At 34.1% G+C, this 24,499-nt stretch overlaps 1 protein-coding gene across 2 annotated transcripts in view; it reads left to right on the top strand.

Moving 5' to 3' along the window:
- Positions 1 to 24,499, top strand: part of LOC130451353 (junctional adhesion molecule A) — a 151,216-nt gene that overhangs the window by 84,931 nt on the left and 41,786 nt on the right. For both annotated transcript variants that reach the window (XM_056790318.1, XM_056790319.1), the window contains exon 3: positions 3,050 to 3,260. In XM_056790318.1, the coding sequence (XP_056646296.1) occupies positions 3,050 to 3,260 (211 nt within the window). The remainder of the gene's footprint in view (positions 1 to 3,049; positions 3,261 to 24,499) is intronic.

The following is a 24,499-nucleotide window of genomic DNA, read 5'->3' as shown; positions in this document are numbered from 1 at the left end:
AAGTTTATGAATGTTTTTTCTCAAATACTCTTTGCAGGCCTGATAGTCCATATCGCTATCTATGAATTACCCTGAGAGTAGGAATTATTTTTTCTGTGATATGGAAATTAACTATGCACGAGTTGAAAACATTTCCTGTTCACCTTCTTCTATTCATTTCATCTCTGATTTAATTTTCCTTGCGGTTCTTACGCATACACCTGTAGTCTCTGCTACTCGTTCTTGAACCTTCTATGATAAAAAATAATTATTAGTACATTTCTACCATTACTTATTACCTTCGCAAGAGGAAACCTTATTCCATCTGCCGTTGCTTCTGTCTGCATAAATCATAAAACATTGTTGACAATTTCTCTGCTTTGTCCACTCAGAATCTTGTTTTTCACTTTACTGTTCAAAGGCATTTTCAAAGTAACGAACCCAGAATTATCACAACAGTTCACTAAATAATTTCTGCACTGACTGTACTAACCGATGTTGACTGCATGAGATCCTCCACATTAACATTTAAGTGCCGACGTGCGGTCTGAGAGGCCCCGACAGGCACTTGACTTGCTACTGTACTCCTTTCCCCGCATAATTCCGATCCCAGCTTTTAAGTAGCTGCAAGAACAGTGCCCTCGTTGACATTGAAACAGGAAGGCGAGACTTCGGATAGGTATAAATGTGTCTAATCCAAATTATACGCGAGTGATTGAGAGCTGGATTGCGGATGAAGATTCCAGCGGATCTGAGGTTGACGACGTTAGTGAAGATTTTTGTCCGGAGCACAGTTAGCATAATACAGATACTAGCACTGATATTTCTGATACCGAAGAAACTCAACCTGAACACTTGGACGCGCCGTCATCGTCATCAGATAAAAATGTTCCGCTCTCAAGGTTGGAATGTTTTAGAGGAAAGAATAAATATAAGTGGTCTAAATCACCTACAAACAGATCATCTGTTAGAACACCACAACATAATATTATTAACCGAGTACCTACCTCCAATTTTACCGAAAATGATGGTAAGTATCTTTATTCTTTATGGAAACAATGTTTAAATGGCGAGATGTTTCGGAGATTTTGCTAAGAACCAATGACAAGCTGGCTGAATATAGATGTAAATATACGAAGCAGGATCGCCCAGAACTAAAGGATACTGATATTATTGAGTTGCAAGCTTTTATTGGCCTATTGATGTACATAGCTGTATTCAAATCTAACCACGAAGACGCAGATTTAATATTTGCTACTGATGGTACCGGAAGAGATGTTTTTAGATGTGTTATGTCTAAAAACAGATTTCTGTGCTTGCTTCACTGTCTTCGGTTTGACAATGCACTTGACAGAGCACAGAGAAAGGAGACTAATAAATTGGCTGCGATAGCGAATATTTTCAACAAATTTGTATCAAATTGCTAGAGGGTATATAATATACGTCAATACGCTACTGTTGACGAAATGCTAGTTCCATTCAGAGGGCGATCATTTTTGATGATATATATGCCAAAGAAGCTTGCTAAGTATGGGCTAAAACTAATGTGCATGTGTGATGCCGAAAACGGTTATTTTTACAACTGTTATGTTTATTGTGGTAGAGGTTCAGATGGAGAAACATTATCAGATGAAGAAAAAAAGTTTTTAGTTCCTACGCAGGCTGTGATTCATTTGAGTAAACCGTTACATGGCAGTAATAAAAATATAACGTGTGACAATTGGTTCACGTCAATACAACTAATTGATGCATTTAAACAGAGAGGATTGACCTATGTTGGTACGGTAAAAAAACAAAAAGGAAATACCCCCAGAGTTCTTGCCTGTTAAAACGAGACCAGAAAAATCAACCTTATATGGTTTTACAAAAGAAACAACGTTATTATCTCATGTTCCTAAGAAGGGAAAAGCGGTCATTTTGGCTTCATCAATGCATCATACTCAATGAATAGATTCGGACTCAGATGAAATAGATAAGAAATGCTCTATATATAATTGCAGCCGCCGATCAAGACGCTGGCCTATGACAATTTTTTACCGGATTTTAGATATAAGTTCCGGCAATTCTCATATTTTACATGATTTACATGTCGGAAGACAAACTGATAAAAAATTAAAAAAATTAGCTCGACAGTTAGTATTAGAGCACATGAAGCGAAGATTTTGTAACCTAAGATTGCCTCGTGAACTTAGGATGAGTTTGGCAAGAGGACTTGGTTCTGATAAGCCAGCGGCATCTGAAGATCCAGCTGAAGAAGTCAAGACACCCAAGACTTGTTTTTCTTGTCAACCTAAACTCGTCAACTGTCAACCTAAACTAAAAGAAAATCGACGTATAGGTGCTCTTCGTGCAAAAAATACATTTGTTTGCAGTGCGCGAATCCAATGTGCCCTGACTGTACTTAGAATTTAAGGTGTAGTTCGACTGTGGACATTTTTTTTCCAGAAGTTTTATGTTCCTACTATTTTTTTTTCTTTAAGTTATATTGGTCTTATGTAAAAAATACTATTTTTTGTTATTCTGAGAGGATTTGTTTTTGTGTTACAATTTTTTATATCTAATAGTCGGATTTTCCCTCAAAATTCAAGCCAAATATTATTGTAGTCCTTAATTTAAAAATATAATAAAGTTTATTTTCTTTCTATATCTATTTTTTCTTAAAACCCTTTATTTTCTCTTATATTGCAGAGACAAATATTTAATTGTGGTTGTGGATGCTCCATCACATGTTACTGGACACCATCTACTTTGATACTGAGATGTGACAAATTCAGACTTGTTAGTTTCTAGCTTGGGTCTATATATAATAAATTGCAATAGGAAGTAATAATAAATAATTGTTTTGATCCATAAATGGACCACAGGGATCGGTCATCGTGTGTATTCTACATTCCTACTGCAATATACTGGTCTTCATATTTTCTCTACTATCAAATGGCGAAATAATCAAATTACTATTCTAAATAATACCTATTCTAAGAACGACCAAAATATTATATAAAGAGTGTTGATTCAATGCCCTATCATAAAAAATATGTTTCACAATAAGTTATTATTTCTCAATTTCTAGGTATCATGGATAAGACATAGGGATATTCACATCTTAACCGTCGGCAGCTATACTTACACAAGCGATCAAAGATTTCAAGCTAATCATCATCCAGAAACAGATGACTGGACCCTGCAGATTAAATGGGCACAGAAAAGAGACGCTGGAACTTATGAATGCCAAATAAGTACTCAGCCTGTGAAGAGTTATTTTGTGATACTAAACGTTGTTGGTGAGTTAATTACATTGAAAATAGAAAAAAATAAATCTTTGGCTATCATATATGTCTATGATCAGGAAAATCGATAGGTGAAAATTTTTTTCAAAAATTACAAAATAAAATAAATAAAAAATGTAGATGAGTATTTTGCTAACGATTTCATTTCTTCTCATTAGTCATGAACTAATAAAGCTAATACTGAGCTGAAAAAGAAAAGTCGAAAATAAACTACTATTTGTAGTGTTGTTTAAGGTCATCAATTAGCTATACGTCTTTAGAAGCAAAGTTAATACAAAGCCTCTATTAACCGCTTGGCCAGATTTCTCATAATCAGTAAAGTCGACATTTGATGGAACATGATTAATACATCATGCATTTTACCAGAGTTAATATTACAATATGCAAGAAGATAAAAATTACGTTTTGTGTTATCAGTAGTAGTCTGCTAAAAAATCGGAAGATATTCAATCTTAGTATATCTACAAGAGATTAATTGATGGAGATAAGATTTTTGTCTAAGGAGAAATTACTGATGAAGAATTAGATTTTGTATGTGTCGGCAGTTGTCATTGCTAATACACAGCAGTATTAAGTGAGAAAATTTGGAAAGAAGTATTTACCGACACTCCTATAGTGTTAGTTGAAGGCAATTGCTCAAGTCGCAGTGATTGAAACTTTCTTAAGGTCCGCGATACAGTAACTTTATACACTTAGATTCGAGTATAATATGGAGTATAGAGTTTTGTACAATATTTAATGTATTTGGGTTGGTTTTTCCAGTGATAGCTATCAAAACAATAATAGACTGACATATGTCAATTAATTCATTTACCGCATGTCGAAGTGAACTGCTAGTGGTATACAAAATTTTTCCTTAGTAATGAATAAGATAATATGCATGAAGCAATTTTTTAATTGTCTGACTTATTGAGAAACATATATCATTAATTGCTAGTAAAAATGATGTATTATTAAAAAGTGATCCTTGGAGAACTCCGATTTCACAAATTAGTGTGCTGACTACAAATCTGTCCATTGATTGATATTCTGAATATTCTGTTACAAGCTAGTTTCTGGTTGACCGATAATTGCTAATTTCAAGTTAAGTCAAACGCACTGTCAAATTTATATTCTATAGCAACACTATCTTGTGTGTTGGAAAAGGCTATGGACATCTAGGTTTGCAATATCACAATATTGTTAGTTGCATTTCTTTACCTATCTAGTTTCATGTACAATGAATTTAGGATTTTTACATCTATACAATAAGAGCAGTTTATCAAGCATTGTATCAAATCCCTTTCAATTTGGACAAATACTCCCCAAAGTCCCTATTTTAAATCCTACATGAGTGTTATGTTTGTCTACAAATTTAAATGAATCCTTATTTATCTGTCTGTGATTGTGCCATGATTAAAAGGTATCCCAATCAGCATTTGTTTTTATTTCCATTTGGTTAATAGTTGAGTCTATTCTAATAATATCATTGCAGGATTCGACTCATTAATAGGAAGCTTCTGGACCGACTACAATACACTCGAGCGGCTACATTCACTTATTTATTGTGGAGCTGTTGCAGTACTTCATTTACATAATCAGCAAATATACGTGACAAATATCCGTGCCAATAACACCAACAAGAAACCCTGGTTGCAACGTCACCTAGAACGTTCTATCGATACCATTAGAAACGAGCTAGGACGTCTAACGGAGTAAAACACTCTAAACCAAATCAGAAAAATATTCAAGAAAATAGGTAATCATACACAGCACCTACACACAACAACATTATGTGAGTATATCGATCTTCAGCAAAGCGAAAAGGTTATACATTGAGTGCACAAAAAAGAAGCAACAGAATAACATTTTTCATAGCAACCAAAAAATATTTTACAGGAAACTGGGAGCAATGCCCAATAAAATTACCAATCAACCTATCCCATTGAAACAGACGTTGGAAAAGTATTGATTCTCATTATGGTCAAGCCGAATAGATGCGATCACACCAAAGGAATTCACTGACGTATCTCGAAATACCGACAATTAGAAAGCACCGGGAGTTGGAAATATCCAAAGCTTTTGGTATAAGAAATCCTCGAACGTACACAGAGGATTAGCAAGGCAATTTTATAAACTCATAAAGAACCCTGAAGATAGCAAGATAGCACTGGGTTCCACTCATTTGCTTCCAGAGAGCTCCTAGACGGATGACTCCACTCAGTACAGACCTATAACGTGCCTTTCCACTTTATATGAATTACTTACAGATTGCATCACTAATATAATTTATAGGCACGTCGAGGAAAATAATATATAAGCAGAGGAACAGAAAAGTTGCAGAAGAGGTCACCAAAGATGCAAAAAACAACTTGTGGACTCTGTGAATCTTCGGCAAGCACAGAAAGATCACCCGAATATACACATTGCTTTCGTGAATTACAAAAAAGCGTTTGATAGTGTACCTCATTTCTGCTTGTGAAAGTCTTGCAGATTTACAAAGTCCACCCGACTATTGTAAACTTCCTTTCAACAACGATGGAGGGATGGCGAACAAACCTACATTAGAAAATCGGTCAAAACTTCCCTAGCACTAACAGAATATCCGTTCGTAGGGAAATACACCTGGGCGACTCGTCGAGTCCGTTGTGGTTCTGTCTTGCAATGAATCTTTTATCTACCATGTTTAATGATACAAAGTACGGATTCAACATTAGAGCTAACAAAGACACCAACTGTACTATCTTCCATCTTCTCTATATGGATGCTATCAATGAATGGAAATATGCAACTGCCCAACAAAGATATCTTATAGGGGACAAACATACAAATACCTAGAATTCCAACATGCTAAGCTATACTAGCAGGTAAAAACTAGAATCCAGGATAAAAACACCAAAAGAGTGGAGTCACCTGAGTCCGGACTAAATGTAGAAAACTTCAATCAATACCAATGATCCGGCCGTTTTAACGTACTCTTTTGGAAACCAAAACTGGTCGAAAACAGAGCTAGAGCGGATTCAGAGATTAACACGAGCAACGATTATAAAGGGAACAACAACCACCACCCGAATTGATCCATTTTTATAATAACATTACAACGAAAAGAAGATTGGAGAAGCTTGATCGAGCTTGTTAACCTGCACTCTCAACAGGTAATGAAACTACCTGAATTCTTTCACGGGAAATCAGAAACCTCAGTCCTACATCGGATTATATCCACGGTGGATAAGGATTATTCAACCAGCCGCATATTGACAAAGAACCTTCAAACAGATGGCTTACTAGCGGAAATCTGTTTCCTGAGACTGGAGGCTTCATGATGACTATCCAAAATTAAATTATTAATACGAATAAAACACTCAATCTAATAAATGAAGGAAGTATCAATAGGAATATTTCTATCAATGTCAATTTGAATATTGAATATTAAACCCTCAAAAATTTTTACAAGAATTGATACAATTCTTGATTATTTCCCAGACGATGAATACATAAGTATTCGAAAATATATTAAAATTAGTCCACTTTGGTGTTTCATTGTACCATTCCCTATAAGAAACCGCTCATAATATAGTTGGCAAAGAATTCATATATATATATATATATATATATATATATATATATATATATATATATATATATATACACAGTGCTTTTCAGATAAAAGTATCCACCTTTAATAACTTTTGTAATACTGGTATTTAGAAAAAATCCAAAAACACGTCAATTTATGTTGGAAGGGGCAAGCATTATGGCTTATTTAAACTTACTGGAAAAGCCACCCCCTCACCCCTAGCAGCACCTTTATTTTTTTAAATTACTTTTCATATTTTTTATGTAAAATTTGGATACTCCTCTTTGAGCTGATTTCAAAAATGTATAATTCTTGTAGGTTAAAGTGGTTAGTTTATGAGATAAAAAATTTTTCTTTTAAGAGCACAAATTTTACTTATTATTTACTTTCACCTTATTTGCCTGTACTAAAATGGGTTGTACAACAGTTCAAACTCTTTAATCTTTTTAACTGTGCTATTTATTCTACTTAAAAAATCCAAACAACAAAAAACTCTACTTTTTATTAAAGTTTGACATTGTCAACTAGAATTTGTAGTCACTATTGATAGTGTAATTTGATACATTATTTATTTTGTTTCTCTGAAATGGTTTACTCTTTGCAAGAAAGAATTGAAATTGTTGGTTTGTACTACCAAAATAATAATTGTGCAAGAGCTGCTGCTAGAATATTTAACGAATTACATGACGGAAGACATGCAACTCATAAGTATGTAATTCAACTGATGGAGAAATTTACCACAACCGGGTCTGTTTGCAATAAAGTGCATAAGCGAGAGGGACTCGTAAATAACGAAGCAATCCAAGTGGCAATTTTAGGGCAAGTCAGCTTAGAGGCTCAACAACCCCAATCGTTGTCAACAATAAGTAGAGCGATCGGTGTTTCATCTTCTACAGTTTTCCGAGTTCTACATAAATTCAAGTACCACCCATACAAAGTTAAGTTGGTGCACGAATTGAATGAAGATGATTTTGATCGTCGTCTAGAGTTTTGCGAATCAATGACGCAAATTATCAATAACAATCCACAATTGTTAAACAATATTTGCTTTTCTGATGAATGCTCATGGTCATTAAATGGCTTAGTAAGTAGGCATAATTGTAGATATTGGGCTGAAAGTGATCCACATATTATGCGTGAATTCCATACACAACATCCCCAAAAGTTAAACGTTTGGTGTGGTATCCTAGGTGACCACATTGTCGGACCTTTCTTCATCAACGGAAATTTAAATGGTCAATCATATCTTGAGTTATTCAGGGAAGGGGTTGACCCACGTATTACAACAATAATAGATAATCATGATAACCTTTCCAAAGATTTACTGGTATTTCAACAAGACGGAGCTCCCCCACACTATGCTATGCCTGTCCGACAATTTTTAAACGAAACATTCCCCGCTCGTTGGATAGGTAGAAGGGGGCAGATGATGGAGTGGCCACCTAGGTCACCGGATTTAACACCCCTAGACTTCTTTTTATGGGGGTATTTAAAAACAAAAGTTTATGCTACCCAACCAGAATCTCTGGATGATTTACGAGAGAGGATAGAAAATGAATGTCGACAATTAAATCCAGCCGTATTAAGCAATGTCAGAGAGGCATTTCAAAATGGATTATACCATTGTATGGAAGTGAATGGTACTCATTTTGAACACTTATTGTAACTTCATAATAAATAGCACAGTTAAAAAGATTAAAGAGTTTGAACTGTTGTACAACCCATTTTAGTACAGGCAAATAAGGTGAAAGTAAATAATAAGTAAAATTTGTGCTCTTAAAAGAAAAATTGTTTATCTCATAAACTAAGCACTTTAACCTACAAGTATTATACATTTTTGAAATCAGCTCAAAGAGGAGTATCCAAATTTTACATAAAAAATATGACAAGTAATTTAAAAAAATAAAGGGGATGCTGCTAGGGGTGAGGGGGTGGCTTTTCCAGTAAGTTTAAATAAGCCATAATGCTTGCCCCTTCCAACATAAATTGACGTGTTTTTGGATTTTTTCTAAATACCAGTATTACAAAAGTTATTAAAGGTGGATACTTTTATCTGAAAAGCACTGTATATATATATAAATATATATATATATATATATATATATATATATATATATATATATATATAATAATTGATAATTTGGCAACGTTGAAATAGATATATTTGAGTTTATTAAATAACTTTCATTCTGCAGATTTGATGGCCGTATATGAATGTTATACTTGTAACGGAGGAAGTGGCATCTTAAAAAATATATTTAGAATCAACGTATTGGTTACGCCAAAGTGTATGGTGATTTAAATGCATTTTGCTTTCTTGGTCATTTACATATATCCATTTCTATGAGTTGTTTGAGCATAATTTGATTATTATTTATTCGAACGTATCGCTACATGTCGCAAGTATGTTTGGGACGAACCAAAAAATTAACCATTTTAGTTTAAAATTGTGATCATATTCAGAGATCCGTATTGAAGCTTATAAGCAAAAGGTGCCAATTCAAATCTAATTTTTTACTGACTATTCGAAACAACATTCAAAACTCTCCGAACATTTAAGAGCTGATTAAAAAACTAAAAAACTGGACATTATTTCAGAGTCACCAATATGGTAGATCACAGAAACCCTTCTGTTGTCGATGTCTCAGAATAAACGTTAGTTTTATTTTGGTGCTGTTTTTTGGAAATTTCTCTATTCCATTTTTGTGATCTATGATAAGCAACCTGCATCCAGAATTGCTTATTTTTATTTTTTTATTTTATAAAAATATTGAATAGCTGAACAAATTTTTTGGCTGATTTTGATAATACTAAGAAAAAAATAACTATTAAAGAGTCTCCTCGGGCTATTACAAGCGGGCTAAACACAGACAGACGAAAAAGGACCCAAACAAACAATATTGATGATAGTTATCCAACTGCAAATCTTCGTTATGCTTAAAAAATCGTAGGAAGAAGAATTTTCATTGGTTTATTGATCTTAAAGATGAAAGAAGAATCCGTGATGCTAATACAAAGATGGGTAGTTCTTTAATAATGATATGCGAGACCACATCCAGATTGAGTGATTTCAAAAGAGATGGGAATGCCATAGAGCATGCTTGGGATAAAATGGATAAAATACCATTGGCGAGCATGATCCTCGACCTGAATATTAGCTGTTGTTGAAACATTCCTTTTCATTAAATCCCTTGAAGAATTCCTTTGTTTTATTCTTTTATTTCAGCACTTTATCTAATTTTCATTATTCAAAGAGATGAGAAACGATTTTATGATTTTTGGTATTCAACAGTTAACAAATATATTCTCTTGTACCATAAAATTTTGTTTCAGCTTTTAAAATCTGATTAAATAAATATTCTTAACTCTATCAATATCTTCAACTTTTGAACAGCTGTTCCTTTTCAATTTTTTTGAATGTATTTGAATACAATTTCAGCATGTTTTGAAATTGATTACAATTGTTCAATAACGTCTTATTAGAACAAAGTTGAATTTTTCACATGAGACATTTTGTATCTTAGATTTCAATTTGTTGCAATTTGCCATCGTAACAAGAAATATTTTTTCATATTCCATATACGGTATTCCACTAGTTCCTCGTGAAAGTCGTATGCAGGTCACCACCTTCTGTACTTTGAAACGCACAACCCAAATATTCTGTCGTAGATAAAGGTTTTTAGGCCCACTCCAACTTAAAGATTTGTAAAACTCGAACCTCGTTTTGAAAAGTATATACATGTACAGAAGAACAACAAACTCTCTACAACAGTTTCACATTTTTGAGTCATCCTGTATTTCATTCTGCCAAATTTGAACAATGTGGCTCTTCTTTTAGATTGAATTGGCCCATAACTTATACCGAAACCTAAAAACTCTGAACTGTATAGTTTTTGTACTATTTAAATGTTGTTTATGAAACTTCCACCTATGAACCATTTGATTAGGGCCCTTAATGATACTTGCTGTGTCTAGCTGATTTTCATAATATGCTGATATAAATGCATCAAGCTATTCGACGCCATTTAAAGAAGAAAAATGGAGTTTCACTTTCGAAAAAGGATAACTCCTTCTTTGAAATTGATAAGCCTTAAGAAGTAGCAGTAAACGACTTGAAACTCTATCCATTTGCCGATTTTTCAATAAAATAGGGTCCTATTACGAATCCACTTGGAATGCTCCCATCTACGTTTACAGACCACCTAGTCTGACTGCGAAATGAAAATTTGTTGTAGAACAAATAATGTAAATTTGTGACTGTTCGCATATCTACTTTCATGAATTGTCCACTCGTTACCGAGTAACACAGCTGCTATTTTTTGCAAGAAGTTCTCTCCTCAGAATAATTTTATCGTGTCTTTGTAATTGCAATAAGCTGTAACTGATTCTTTGGGACTCTCATATTGGTATCTTCACTATTTGCTAGTACATGAAATGTAACTTTATCTGTATAGTATTGAGTTCCTATTTTAACAAACATTAGTCTCATATACCTACCTCTTATAATGTTACAGATGTATTGAAACTTTTCTCTTTTTTCACATACTTTTATCCTAACATTATTGTGGAAAGATAATTTTGAACTATGTATTCCAAAAAATAAATGGCGTTGAAATTTTTACGGAAAACTGGTCAAATGTTTTGAAACACCCGGTGTAAACCATTATCAAGTTCATATGGTTAGAATTGGGAAATAAAGCAGAATTTAATATTGACTGATTACGAACTGATGATAAATTTGGCATAAACTGAACCTAGGATCGAAGAACCAGTAAACAATATCTCATTGACATTTGTTTCTTCTACTTTTATTGATACTCTTACAAATTATTCTGATCATTTTTGTTGCTCTGTCAAGGGTTAGTAATTTATGCTTGTAGTTTTATAATGCTGCTCTTCAACTCAGGTTTTTTGCTTTTAACGTCTGACCCAACCATTCTGTATAATAAATATGGTGACAGTTCTTTATTATCAATTAGTCATTTATGAAAAATTACTCAGATCTAAAAACCTTAAAAACTTCTAATAACTTTTCGCGCCCCGTGTATCCAATACTCACTGTATTTATATTTACATACTTATACATTTAACGGGATGGACGACTTCTCTAGAGTATCTCTACGTTAATAATAATTGGCGCCCTTTTTTCGATAAGCTTCGTAAAGGGTTGGCATGGCGTCGTAACATCATTCACGGAGACAAGCAGAAAATCTTTTCGTAGTTTTTAATAGTGTTGCAAGCAGTCAAAATGTCAAGACGTAAACGAAACAAACTAATTATGAGCCTAGCATTAGCTCAGGAGAAAGACGGTATGTGTACTCAAAAATTTCCTAATATTATGTAGATTATTTATCATGATAAAGATATCAAATTACCATGACTTTTACAATAATAGATAGATTTCTTCGGACATTTGTCTATCTAGTTAATTATGGATATGAATTTGGGATTTTATTTTGTGTATATGTTTGATATGTCTATTAGATTCTATTTAATATATATTTAATAAGAACACAGAGAATGCGTGTAAAATATATTGTTTTGTGCAAATTTTCGTGCGATATTTGCTGAAAATGTTAAAGTTACAACCTGTTAAATTAAGCGTAAGGGCATGAAAACAGTTTCCAGCTAATTGGTGGTGACATCTTGTGAATACAATACATACGTCATTATATTGTACAAAATAAAAAAAAATATTTTATTATGAAAAACATTTCAAAATTTCCTCAGAGGTGTCATGTAGATGTCAGGGAGTTTTTGGTGGTGACACCTCAATGTATTCCGAAAAAATATTATCGGAATAACGCTCTGGCCGTTCCTCGAAGTGGAAAACAACTACACTACTTTCCTGGCTAATACCACATGAACATTGAATTACATCCACAAAGAAGAGCGACCGACCGTCGAGACAGACATCTCAATGTTTCGCAATTGCAAGGAGAGAGGTTTATAAACCGACACATTCGTGCGGAATTTTATCCAAGCAAAGGGTAACATCGTAATTTTCAGTCTGGTTTAGGGGTACCAGACGAGAGAGTATTATGCCATCCTGATGAGATCATAACAAGGTCGAAACTAGTCGGTGGCTATACCTCTCTCCTTGCAATTGCGAAACATTGAGATGTCTGTCTTGATTGTCGGTCGATCGGCTTCACGCTCTTCGTTGTGGATGTAATTCAATGTTCGGCGTGGTATTAGCTAGGAAAGTGCAAAATGACTTACAGACAAATCTAAATGATTAACGAGTAATGTCAAACTAATAATACATTGTTTTTAAATCTCACGGTATTTCCACACTTGTAATCTCCTTTTTAATAAATAAAAGTTCAGAAATGCATTTTCAATATAAAAACGATTCCTTCTTTTCCATTGATAATTTGAAGTCGTCAATACTATATATTATAAGAGGGATAAGTACTGGAGACGATAGTTGACGTTCTGAGTAAGATAGAATCACTGGTGGTCGTGGAGCAGTCTGAAAATTAGCATCAATATTCAATCAACAGTTTCGGACTGGAGAATTGACTAAATTAATGTCTGAACAATCTTTGAATGCAATTTTGGGCAGTTATGTAGAACAACATTTAGAAAACCTCCCTGATGGTTCCGTAATAGATATTAGTTATTTGAATAAAATAAATAACACACCTTGCAATACATCTAGCCAAGTTATCTCCTTTTTTGTGTGACAACTAGTATAATTACGATGTAGACGACGAATAAATATCATTCAAAATATAATTTGTTATATCTACATGTCAAACTCTGTCAATTTCAAATTACGTATTTTCTACTTGAATTAAATCACAATGCAATGATATAGGAAAGCAGAAAAACTATCATCTGCTGATCTTTACAATTACGACTTGAGAAAGCAATTTTATAGATTGATATGTTCGTTGATGACTTCGTATTGTGGGTTCCATATCTAAAGTGTCTTCTAATCTAATTCCTGTTTCTTATGTATGTATGTAGTACTTCTAGTTCTGTATAAGGTTTAGTGGATGATTTGTGTCGAGTAGATGTTTAGCAGAATGAGATTTTTCTGGTTGTTTCAGTCTGTACGATCTTAAGTGTTTACTCCACCCCGTCTCATATCAAAATTTCGTATGGTTTGGCCGTTTCACTATAAACCTCCGTCCCGTTAGTCGTGATCCACCCTATATATGTTATGGTTTTCTCAGTAGTAACGTCTCGATGTATTTCGAGAATATTTTCGAGATAACTCAAATTTTCATTACATAGTTTCAAGTTACTATGACACCATGTCAGAAACCTAATAATCGAAAGAGATATCTCTCAGTGTTTGTTGACATTCCTTAGCATACTTAAATTACCTGATGTCGAGGTTATCTTTTCAAAAAACATCACAAATTCATATTATTGTTGTAATAAGAAATGAGAGCAGAATTCATAATTAATATAAAACAAAAAGTATTACTTAAAAGCAATAATTTTAATCAAGAAATGAAGTTATCAGACATCCTTCAAACTGTTTTGATAGATATAAGGATTGCCATATACTGGTCTTTATTGTATTAATGATTCACTCATTATTCAAAGCGATTCATATTGAATCATGGAGAGTTTGATGTTATGATATTGAGAATTCACTTTTACCTAACTGAACCTAATCATTGTTTTGTTGATTCATTGAGTATCTAATTATTACATTTTATGTCATAGAAAATTTCCCCCTCAAGATCTCCATACAGGAAAGCTGTCTTGATGTCGAACTGTCGTAGATGAAGCTTCTCCATAGCAGCAAAACTTAACACAACACGAATAGTCTCAAAACGAGCCACGGGACTGAAAGTTTCATTAAAGTCTATCCCGGTTTTCTGCGCACAACCCTTTACGACAAGACGCGCCTTAAACCGCTCAATTTCACCATTCTCTTTATACTTGATACGAAAAACCCAACGATTTCCAATTACCTTTTTGTCAGGAGGTCTTTCAACTAACAACCACGTGTCATTTTGTTGCAGGGAGCTCATTTCTTCTTGCATAGCACGTAACCATTCAGTCGAATGTTCTGATGAAACCGCCTTCTCGAAGCTTTCTGGCTCACTCTGAGCAACCCTCGCTACAGGAATACCGTAATAATCTGGAGCATTGATTTTATCCCTGGGACGTACCTAACGTGTTGTAGTTTCTGAAGACACCTTTTCCAAAACTTCTTCTGGCTCTTGCAACATTTCTTGTATCTGATCTTCATCGTGATTTTCTTCTGATGTATTCTCAAATTGAGTTGATTTTAAAACTATTTTCTCCTCCTTAAAAATCACATCATGACTTAATACCACATCATGTTTTTCCGAACCCCAAACACGATACCCATCAAGATGTTCAAGATATCCGACAAATATGCCTTTCAATGCCTTTTTGTCCAGTTTTCTACGTTTTTGTACAGGTATGTGGACAAAATAATCCGTACCAAAAACTTTTAGGTTACCAATTCTGGGTTTCTCAGCAAACCATAATTCATATGGGCTTTGATCTTTGATTTTGGTTGGTCTGCTGCTTCCATTAAGGTACGATTTTCTCGTTCGGCACTTCCATTTTGCTCCGGGCAGTAAGGAGTTGTTATTGTATGTTTAATACCTCGTTTGTTCAGGAAATCTTCAACCTACTTATTCACATATTCGCCCCCACCATCTGTACGCATTTCAATGATGTCTCTACCAAAGCGTGTTTTAATTTCTGCGCAAAAAAGTTCAATTTTGTATTTGACCTCCGATTTTTCACGAAGAAAATAAACAGTCCGATAATTACTGTAATCGTCTTTGAAAAGTACATAATATCTTTTCTTACCTGGACTTTCCACTTGGATCGGTCCGCACACGTCCGAATGAATAATTGCACGCGGTTGTGATGCAATATTCTCACGTGTACCGAACTTGAGTCTGTGATGTTTACCGAACGCGCACGCATCACACAACTCATTGTTTAACTTAAGTTCAACTCCGCGATTTTTCATAACCATCTGCACGTGTCGTTTATTTTGATGACATAACCGTTCATGCCAAAGTTGCAGTTGATCATCCACAGACGCGGCAGAAGCATTATCCAGCGAAATCACTCGCATTAAAAGTCGATATAAGTTACCCGCTTCGATACCGACAGCCACCAATTTTTTACCTCTACGAAATGTACATTGAGTACCATTATGCGTCAGAGTGAAATCGATACCCTTTTTAGCGTCTACGCGAACCGAAAATAAATTTTTCGACATTTCCGGAGTATACAGGACGTCACATAAAGTTCCTGGGCACCACTCACCGTTTACAAATGTCCCCATATCAATGTTACCACTTCCACGGCGGCACCATTGCCTACATAAACCATATTTGGTTTTGCAAATTCTTTAAAATTTACAAACCACGTCCGTCGATTTGTCATATGCTACGAAGCTCCAGAATCAATGAGCCAATGATTTTGTCCACTCCCGGTAGTATCCCCAACAAAGGCTTCTCTCTTTTTACTTGACGAGCCTTTACCTTTATTTGGACAGTCCTTTAATAAATGTTTTTTGGAGCCACACGAAAAACAACCCCGACAGTCTTTAAACGTGTGGTTGTTTTTGCGGCATAACGAACAACGCGTCACAGAATCAGCTGAAGATGACTTCCCGAAATGATTTTTCTTTCCAGCAAACTTTCCTGAAACTACCGCTACTTTAGACTCATCTTCAACATTTTCTTGACTTCCAAATATTAGTTCTTCAGTTAGTAGTCTTGTTGTCAAATTTTCTAAAGTACGTTTGCTTTGTTCTGTGGAATCCCAAGCACTGTGAAAGAAATTGAATTTAGGTGGTAATGTGGAGAGTATTCTCGTTATCAACATAGATTCCGGTATCTTACCACCCAACTTATCCATCTTGTTTGCCAGCTGCTCAAGACTTGATATGTGATGCGCAATACTACCATCATGACTCCACTTAAATTCAAAAAATTGCTTTTGTACCAACGCAAGGCTCTCTTCGGATTTAAGATCGTAAACACTGTGCAGTTTTGACCACATTTCATTAGCCGTTGTACAATTCATAATTAACTGCAAGGGTTTTGTTTCAATTGTTGTGACAATCAACTTACGGGTAAGTTTCTCTCTTTTGATCCATTTTCTAAGTATATTCTGGTAGTCCGTAACTCCTTCAGTTGGCCGTTGTTCTGTCCCTTCTAACGAGTTGTCACTGTCCAATAGCGTTTGCATCACAAACCGCCACTGCGACCAATTGTCAGCATCACGCAGTTTATCTATTTTCGGTTTTTCAATTTCCATTATGGCAAACTTGACCGGCGAACGATAGCCGAATGCACTTAGTTTTTACTCAGTCGCACCCGCACTTCACTTTTCCGTTACACCGAAAAAAAAAACCGAACAATTATTTACTTCCACTACACACCTGGGCCCATAACCTGTTGTAAAATTTTAAGTGGATCAGGTGAAGTAAATAATAAACTCGTGAAAACTGAATACTTTAATTAAAACTCGTAACTCGAACGTTTACAAGAAAAGCAAATAACCGACTGACTCTAGTAAAAATACGATACACTTTTTAGACCTCTTTAAACAAGAACAGAGTGTCATTCTTGTCGTTAGCAAAACATACACATAAACAAAAAACTAAACAGTAAATATAAAAACGGTCAACAAACGTATCGATTACAAAAAACTCGTATTTCAGCCTAAATGCTGACACGGCTAGTCAGTGATGCTTTTAAACAATTCAATAATTAGCCTATTCATCTTTCTAACAAGTTGGCTGTAGATATTTATCTTTTTGACAAGTTGGCGGTGTACGTCAAACAAAAAACATCATTTCATGCATTAGAGGACTACACTGCTGAAACTATAAGTTTATAAAATGGTGTTTACGCATTTGGAGAAATGCGTGGAACGATATGGTCAAATGTATCCCGAACGTGATCAGCCAGACAGAAGATATTTTCTTAAGTTGTATAGAAAATTCAGAAATAACGAAACTGTTGTTGTAAAGGTGGCAACTGAGAAACAATTCATAAGAAGTGAACAAGTAAAAGTAAATGTGTAAATAATTCAACCAGAGATTTGGCAAGGGAGAGTGGTTTTAAGTTTATCTACAATTTGGAGAATTCTCACAAAATTCAAGTTTATGCCCTACAAGTACCGACCAGTGCAAACATCACTACCCGGTGTTAATGAAAGAAGATTGATCTTTTCTCAATGGTTTGTAAAAATATGTGAGCAGAACTGCCATTTTTTAAAATCCATTTTATGGACCGACGAGGCAAATTTTTCAAATAGGGACATGTTTAATCGTGAGGACATGCACTATTGGTGTCGAGAAAATTTATTTATTGCTCATCCAAGAAATCAGCAGACACAATTCATTATTAATGTATGGTGTGGTTTAATTGGTAGCAAAATAGTTGGGCCAGTTTTTTATGAAGGTACTTTAACAGGCAGGAGATACGTTGATATGCTATCAGAGGTACTGGAAGAACATTTATTATTATTCGTTCATTGGTAAGAAGTGATCCGATTCCGAGGTTCCAGTCTGCCTACTCCACGCACGAATCACCACTTTTTTTTCGCTTGATTCTAAGGCCTCAATCTGCCTACTCCTTGGAATTTCACCGAGGAAATGGAAAGCATCAAGAACACTGTTGACGATAACAAACTTACTGCTGACGCACGTGGGAGTATATTATTGGCGGTAGGGGTAATAAATAGACGGAGATCGACTTCTAGGGGGTTTTAGAGGAAATGTTGTTGTTGGCCGGAGTGGCATTGGAACGAAGTAGATGAAGAAGGTGTTTCCAAGTTAAGGGCAATCTCGGGCTATCATCCCATGTGTTCAGACAGAACTTAAAGGAGCGGAGTGGAAAGTATGTAATCCCCTGCTCAGATTGCTACCGTTATTATATTGGTCAGATAAATCGACGTATTTCCGTTAGAGCAAAGCAGCCTAACAGAACCTTCTTCATCCACTTCGTTCCAATGCCACTCCGGCCATCAACAACATTTTCTCTAAAAGCGCTCAAGACGCCGATCTCTGCAGATTTATCACCCCTCCCGCCAATAATATACTTCCCACGTGCGCCAAAACCCCAAAACCTGCCAACAGGTCCCCTATAATTACAAGGTTTAGGCGACTAGCTCCCCAGTTAGCTCAAGAATAGAAGTAAGTGATTACTGTCAACAGTGTTCATGATGTTTTCCTTTTCCTCGTAAATTCTTTCATAGGAAATCAGAAACCTCAGCCCTACATCGGATCGTATCCAAAGCGGATAAGGATTACTTTTCCCTCAACTTCACTTCGCCAGGCACTGACTTGAATAAAGTATTCACACCGAGAAGCTGGAACAGTGGTCACGAAAGGCACTAGACTGTAGATATCATCACGACCTCAACCAGCCGCATGTTGACAGGGACGCATACTAGCAGAAATCTCTATCCATCGACTGAAGGCTACATGATGGCTATCTAGTATCAAATTATTAACACAATTAACTACAAGAAAATTGTTATTAGAGATCCGAACACTCAATCTGACAAATGCAGAAAGTGACAACAAACATCAAAGTCCATTCAATATATAACATATGCTTGTAGTGTGTTAGCTAATATCGACTATCTATACCGGCATAACCAAGTGTGCAATATCATCCACCAGAAATTGGCCAACCAGATCGGTCTTCTCAATACTTATACACCACACCGTATTACAAGTACAAGCCGTAGAAGGTGCTCGAAAATGACAATTTTAGGCTACGATAGGTCCATTATCACCGTCAGATAACAAAAAATAACAGATCTGATAGCGTGGTACTTGATAGAAGAGTCAATTTAGTCCTCCTTGTCGATGTAGCTATATCGAATACTCATAACGTTCTCAACGAACACCAGGAGAAACTGGCCAAATACGCGGGTCTCGCAATGGAGATTAAACAGTTGTAGCAGGGTGAAAATATGGAAATAGTCCCAGTTATTATGTCATCAGCCGCCGTCGTGCCTAAGGCCTTACATGATAGCATGGCCAAACTGGGATTACCAAAAAATATCTTCACCGACATCCAGAAGGCTGTAACATTGAATACTTGCCACTTAGTGCGTAAGCTCATTATGTGAACCGAGCCTAATACTTTTGATACTTTGTATCCGGGATAGATAAATAATACCGGCCCTAAGTTGAGTAGTGCATAAGTCTTTCGCATAACAATAATAATCCAAAATAAAACAGAATTCTATATTACTTATTCAAATACCCCGCACTCGCTTTATAATACCTTGAAAATAGTGAAACTGTTGTATAATCCACCTACATACCGATTCACTTTGTTGCTATATTATTATTCATCTGGATACACGATTTGTTCTACCTGCTTTTTCATGACCTACTATGACCCACGTTGTATATTTGGGACTTTGAAACAGCTTAGTGTTTAACTGGTAACGTTCGCTGCATTCAGACCAGCACTACAGTAATACAGGGAATAGATGCCGAGTGAATAGTTTTTCATCACGATTTTGCAAACGACTATTTTAACTAAATAACTATATATGATAGTATAATACAATAAGTATAAAAATATATTATAATAGAGTGTATGTGATTTTGTGCAGTATGAAAATTGTTTTAAATAAGTGTTTTTGTAAATATTCAATGGATAGAATTGAAAACCAAAGATAGGTCATTACCAAATATTATCATATAAAATTTCCCTAATTTATTTATGCCAAAAAGATTGGATTCGTGGTTGTAATCGCATACGTAATATATTGTTTTCCCTATTAACTTTTTGTTGATGATGAAGCTTAGATGAAAATAGTTTCCAAAATCTATCTAAATAATTGCATGTAATATGTGTTATTAGTATTAATCAATATTAGGGCTCAAATAGATTCTGTATATATATATATATATATATATATATATATATATATAGATATATATTATCAAAGATTATTGATTTTATTAAATTTTAAGGTAATTGGTACATTCCTAAATGAGTCTTGATTCTTAACTTAGTTTACTAAACAATCTGACAACATGGTTAAGTTAGTAGAAGTGTTAAATTTATTCAAGTTGTTCAAGACTTTTTTAAAAATGGAAATATTGCGAATTTTCTTCCAAAGAAAATTTAAATGATGTAGTAAAGTAGAATAAATACAAACTTAAGTGTAAGATGTAAAGTAGTATGGAAGTATGGAATCCGATAAAATCGATAGAAATTTGAAAAAGACGACTAAACTTTTAAAAAATCTCAGAACACCTAAAATTTTCCACACAGAGCCGTCATTGCTTAGAGATAAGCTGCTGTTTTCGCTCCAAACTAGTATAAAATCCATCTGACTTCTATTGAAAGCATTGGAATAGAAACAGATTAAACGTTTTGTTAATGAGATTAATGTGACGATTTCTGTGATTCGTATGGATTGAAATCTTTTCGATATTTCACATAGCTAGAAAAAATCCCTAAATATCTACAACAACCACTGCAACAGAAGATAAAGTTACTAATATGAAATCTGCTATCTTATATCCCAAAGTACGATTATCTTTAATTTGATATTGTTCGAATTACCCGTTTTAAAAATAAATAGAATTTTATCACACTCTGTCTAGATGAGATTTTATTTAATTCAATTTTATACAGCTCGAGGGAAATTGTGACATTGTCATAATTATATCTGCATTTTATAATTAAATTCCATCAATATTTCATTTTATATTTGGATAATTTACATTTTTTTTATATTTACACATAATCTTTCCAATTTTCATCAAATATTTAATACCAATTGGCAGTAACGATTTCATTTCATAGTCAATTTAATCAAAAATTTTAATTTATTTTTCTTGATAGTTGTTTTAACTTCAAACTACAATTTATTGTTAAAATTTGTGGGCTTCCGCATTTTGAAACCCATTTTGAGATCAAATTTGGGAATAGATAACTGAAATAAAAATCTGAATAGGAATTCAATTTTGTATTCTGAAAGAATAATTTCAGAACTAAAACAAGAGGATAATATACACCAGCAATGCGATTTTTCAAGGTGATGGATAAACATGCCATCTAATCCCATTTCCAATTTTCGAAGCAACAAAATATCAAAACGCAAATTGTTCTATTAATAAAGCTCAGTAGATGGACAATTTTCCTTTTTAGAATTCCAAAGGCATCAACTTTTTGATTTAAATTCGAATTCTTGATATTTTTGCAGGATATCATATCAATACTTTGTATTTGCTTGTACAAAAAATATTTGTTGCTATGTATTAAAACCGTATGTATTCAAATCCTATTCGAGTTAATCAACTTATAGTACTTTGGAAAAGAGTTTGTAACTGAGTATTGTTAATATTTATTTTACTGGTCCAACTCATCTCGCCATCTGGATATTTAATAAAATTTTAATTTATTTTTAAAAATGTCATTTGGCGTTTTTGGCGTATGACTTAACTTTCGCTATTGTACTTAGATTTATTATGCTCTGATCCTATTGATTGTTCCTGATTATCATTTCATTTATCAAGTTAAAATGTATCGCAAATAAAAGTTTGCTTTTCTGAAATCTTTTTAATCATTGTAACTAGAGAAACCATTATAAATTGGGTATCCAATGGAATGCCAAAATATTAAAACTTATTAATTTATAAGCTACAAATTTATGTTTAAACTCCTTTCAGATGATGTAGCTAGTGATGAACCAGCTAGAGATGAAGACACTACACTACACCGAAATACAGATTGTAATAGTATATTCAATAAAGTTTATTGTGTACTTTTAACATCTAAAACAACTAACTTGGCTGATTCTGCTTTTTTCGCTAACAGTTTCCGTTCTAACAAGCTAATAAATGTTTCCACACAGTTCAAAATAATCAAATTTAACACAACCGTTCAATCGATCATTAATCTCAAAGACAAGATTTTGACCATATGATAGCAAAAATCAAATGTATTTTTCTAGGATTTCCTGAAATTTCATAGACTATAGGCTATAAGTTTAAGTGTTAAACATAATCTAAGAATTTATGGATTTTTGAGATGCAAAAGTACATTTTTAATTAGTTCCAAACTTTCATGCTCTGAGAAGTTTTGTAAGATCTTCTAACTTCATACGTTTCAAACTCTTTATCAAAATTATCATATGTGATGTGGTATGTGATTTTCTTGAATAACGTATCATATCTGTCATATCATTGTTTTGGAAAAATTACGTGCTGCCAAAGTATTAAGCTATCGGAAAATATTATTGTTATACTTCTTTAATTATCCGTAAGTATCTCTTCAGAGCTTATAATTCACAAAGAGAATTTAAAAGAAAAACTCTTCGCCGATAACTATATTTAACATTGTGTAGAAATTATTTCTTTCTATTTTGTCAAAATACTGACAAAGAAAGTATGTTAAAATTTCTAATATCGAGCAGAGAGCCAAATCATGAAAAGAAAAGCGAGGAGATGAAGATGGGCATCTATTGAAAAGTTTTAACTTATTGGGAAGTGCTTTCGGCCACTTTAGAAAATTATAAAAATAAACAAAAACAAACCACAATTATTTTCAAAGAAAACAGTTTATAGAATGATTTTCAATTAATTGAATCCTTTAGAGGAAACGGATAACTTTGGATTTTGACAGACCGCAAGAACTGTGGTGAAAACGTTAAAAAAGTTTAAGGTATAGAAAACAGATATATTCTTTTTATTATTTAGAATGAATGAAAATGAAGTCGAATTACATAACGGTAAATATTCAAGTATTTTTACGTGTTGATAGTAGTATTTTACCACTCTACATGTTTCTTGTAAACTTTTTAATATTCATCCTTCCTTTTTAATGGTGTCCCAAAAAACAACGTACAGAAATCATTCTTCCTCAAGAAGAATGCGTATAAGGGAAGACCACCCACAATGCTTAATGAAAAAGATTCGAATAGTTATCAAAATTATATGTCTCGGAATAAATTACAAAGTTCAGTGAAACTAGGTCTTTTTTTTATATACGCATCAACCACACAGGGTTATTAGTGAGTAAATAAGGTTTAATACATTCGATTGTTAAATCTAGATTTTATTATTTGGTTTGCAGTCTTTCAGGTAGTTTATAAGTTTCCTTGGGTCTTGAAATAGCTTCTCCAGTGAATATGGTAGTTAATTCATTTTTCGTTCGCTGTCATATTTTAAACAGTCCATTAGGAGGTGTTTCACTGTTATCTCACTTTTGCACAACTCGCACGTGTGATAAGAGTATGACCGATTCGACAGATTGTCGTTACTGAACTCTTATTATGAGGATATCCAATTTTCTGAAATTCCTTAAGTGCTTCCAGAATGGTAAAGAGTTCAGCAGAGTGTAAAGATGTGAAAGGAGGGAGTATAAAGGATTTCGACAGGTTTTCGGAGTAGAACGCGGCTCCTGCTTCATTCTGATTTTTCGAAACATCAGTATATATTTTATAAAAGTTATCATATTTACTTAAGGTTTTTAGGAATTCTTGTTCTATTGCGTTTGTTGGTATTTCTGATTTATTGAGGTGAGCGACCTCTTGGTCTATAGTAGGGAGAGGTATTGTCCATGGGGGGATAGCATTTATTGATGATATATCATAGATATTTGGAAGTTGCAGATTCATAATGGATAGATATATGTTGACTCTGTGATAAACAGGAGGAGTAGTTGAG

Source organism: Diorhabda sublineata, chromosome X (assembly GCF_026230105.1).
Source record: "Diorhabda sublineata isolate icDioSubl1.1 chromosome X, icDioSubl1.1, whole genome shotgun sequence".
Lineage (NCBI taxonomy): Eukaryota > Metazoa > Arthropoda > Insecta > Coleoptera > Chrysomelidae > Diorhabda > Diorhabda sublineata.
This window is presented reverse-complemented; position numbering and strand designations above follow the sequence as displayed.